The sequence below is a fragment of the Dendroctonus ponderosae genome, unplaced genomic scaffold (assembly GCF_020466585.1).
Source record: "Dendroctonus ponderosae isolate FM_Combo_2020 unplaced genomic scaffold, Dpon_F_20191213v2 Dpon_F_20191213_1, whole genome shotgun sequence".
Classification (NCBI taxonomy): domain Eukaryota; kingdom Metazoa; phylum Arthropoda; class Insecta; order Coleoptera; family Curculionidae; genus Dendroctonus; species Dendroctonus ponderosae.
The window spans coordinates 678,785-680,192 of NW_026017110.1; the positions used below are offsets into that span (position 1 = coordinate 678,785).

The 1,408-nt window shown below is 40.2% G+C and overlaps 1 protein-coding gene across 1 annotated transcript in view; it reads left to right on the forward strand.

The window, feature by feature from the left end:
* The window catches only part of LOC109543099 (polyglutamylase complex subunit TTLL1), a 4,104-nt gene extending 2,849 nt beyond the window's left edge, over positions 1–1,255 (forward strand). The window contains exons 4-6 of the mRNA XM_019912636.2: positions 494–724; positions 773–882; positions 1,005–1,255. Coding sequence (XP_019768195.2) covers positions 494–724; positions 773–882; positions 1,005–1,134 — 471 coding nt within the window. The 3' untranslated portion in view covers positions 1,135–1,255. The remainder of the gene's footprint in view (positions 1–493; positions 725–772; positions 883–1,004) is intronic.
* The last annotated feature ends 153 nt before the right edge of the window (positions 1,256–1,408 follow it).

Sequence of the window (1,408 nt, forward strand, 5' to 3'; positions counted from 1 at the left end):
ATTAGTTGTAAGTAACTCTTGTTGTTGAAAAATTACATCAGTAAATACTTAAATATGTGAATAAACTAATAAGATGAAATAAAGGATCGTTTTTCGTTCGTTACATATATGTATGTATATTCCCTGAACATACCATATACATTCACTGAACATACACATGTATATTCACTGCACATACCAGGTACATTCCCAGAAAATACACATGTATATTCACTGAACATACCAGGTACATTCACTGAACATACCATGAACATTCAGTGTATTAACTCTGACAGATTCCTGAGACATCCATGGAATGTTCATAATAGAACTCATGTATGTCTCAAGAATATGCATGTACATCACATGAATGTTCCAGGTATATTCTGAATATCATTTTGCTATGTGGGTAGAAGGATGTGGAGATGGATCTAAGGGGCCTTAATTTGCGCTAATCCTTTTAAAATAACAAGAAATCCAGTCCTTTGGAGAAATATTCGGTGTAAAATTCCAGGGCGAATACAATTCGCTACACGGAGGGAAATTGAGCGTGCAAAATTTACGGCTCTATTTGGAGAGCACCAGAGGCAAGCAGGTGACAGAAAACCTCTTCGATCAGATCAGTTGGCTGATTATACATAGTCTAAAGGCGATCGCCCCCGTCATTTCGACAGATCGCCATTGCTTTGAGTGCTACGGCTACGACATCATCATCGATAACAAGTTGAAACCTTGGCTAATTGAGGTAGAAATTTGCTCCGTGCGAACGAAAGGAACATTTTCCCTTTTTTAGGTGAATGCGTCACCATCGCTCACCTCGACCACTGCAAACGACCGGATTCTGAAGCATAAACTATTGGATAATATTTTCAACATTGTCGTCCCACCCTCTGGAATGCCTGAGTAAGTATGTACACCAAAAGGCCGAAGCTTTCCTGCAACCCTTTAAAGCGCGGACGATGGAACGTGTCCAAATACTAATACAGCTATTACTGTATTTGCAAAGACGAGTTCTCCCATTTCAGCGTTAGATGGAACAAGGTACCCTCCCCAGAAGTTCTGGGCGATTTTGAACTCCTAATAGATGAAGATCTGGTCAGCATGAATGAAAATGCCGAAATCGGCCTCAGGGGAAACAACTCCAAGTGGAAGTAGTGAACGATTCATTTGCACTGGTAAATCCAGTTGATTTGTTCATCGGCCCTATTTTTAAGCTCAATCACATTGAGGACTCACAAAGTCCTTTAGGAATATCACATAAACGCTCAATAGTAAATTGCTGTTGTTCTTTGAACCCCTGTCCAATAGCTTCTGTTAGTTCGAATTCGCGAGTTTTATTGATTTTTTAGTTCGATGCTCGCGTTCCAGACACAGAGGAACAAGTATTGGAGATAATTGCAGAAGAGCCTTTCAGGGGCACTCAGAACAT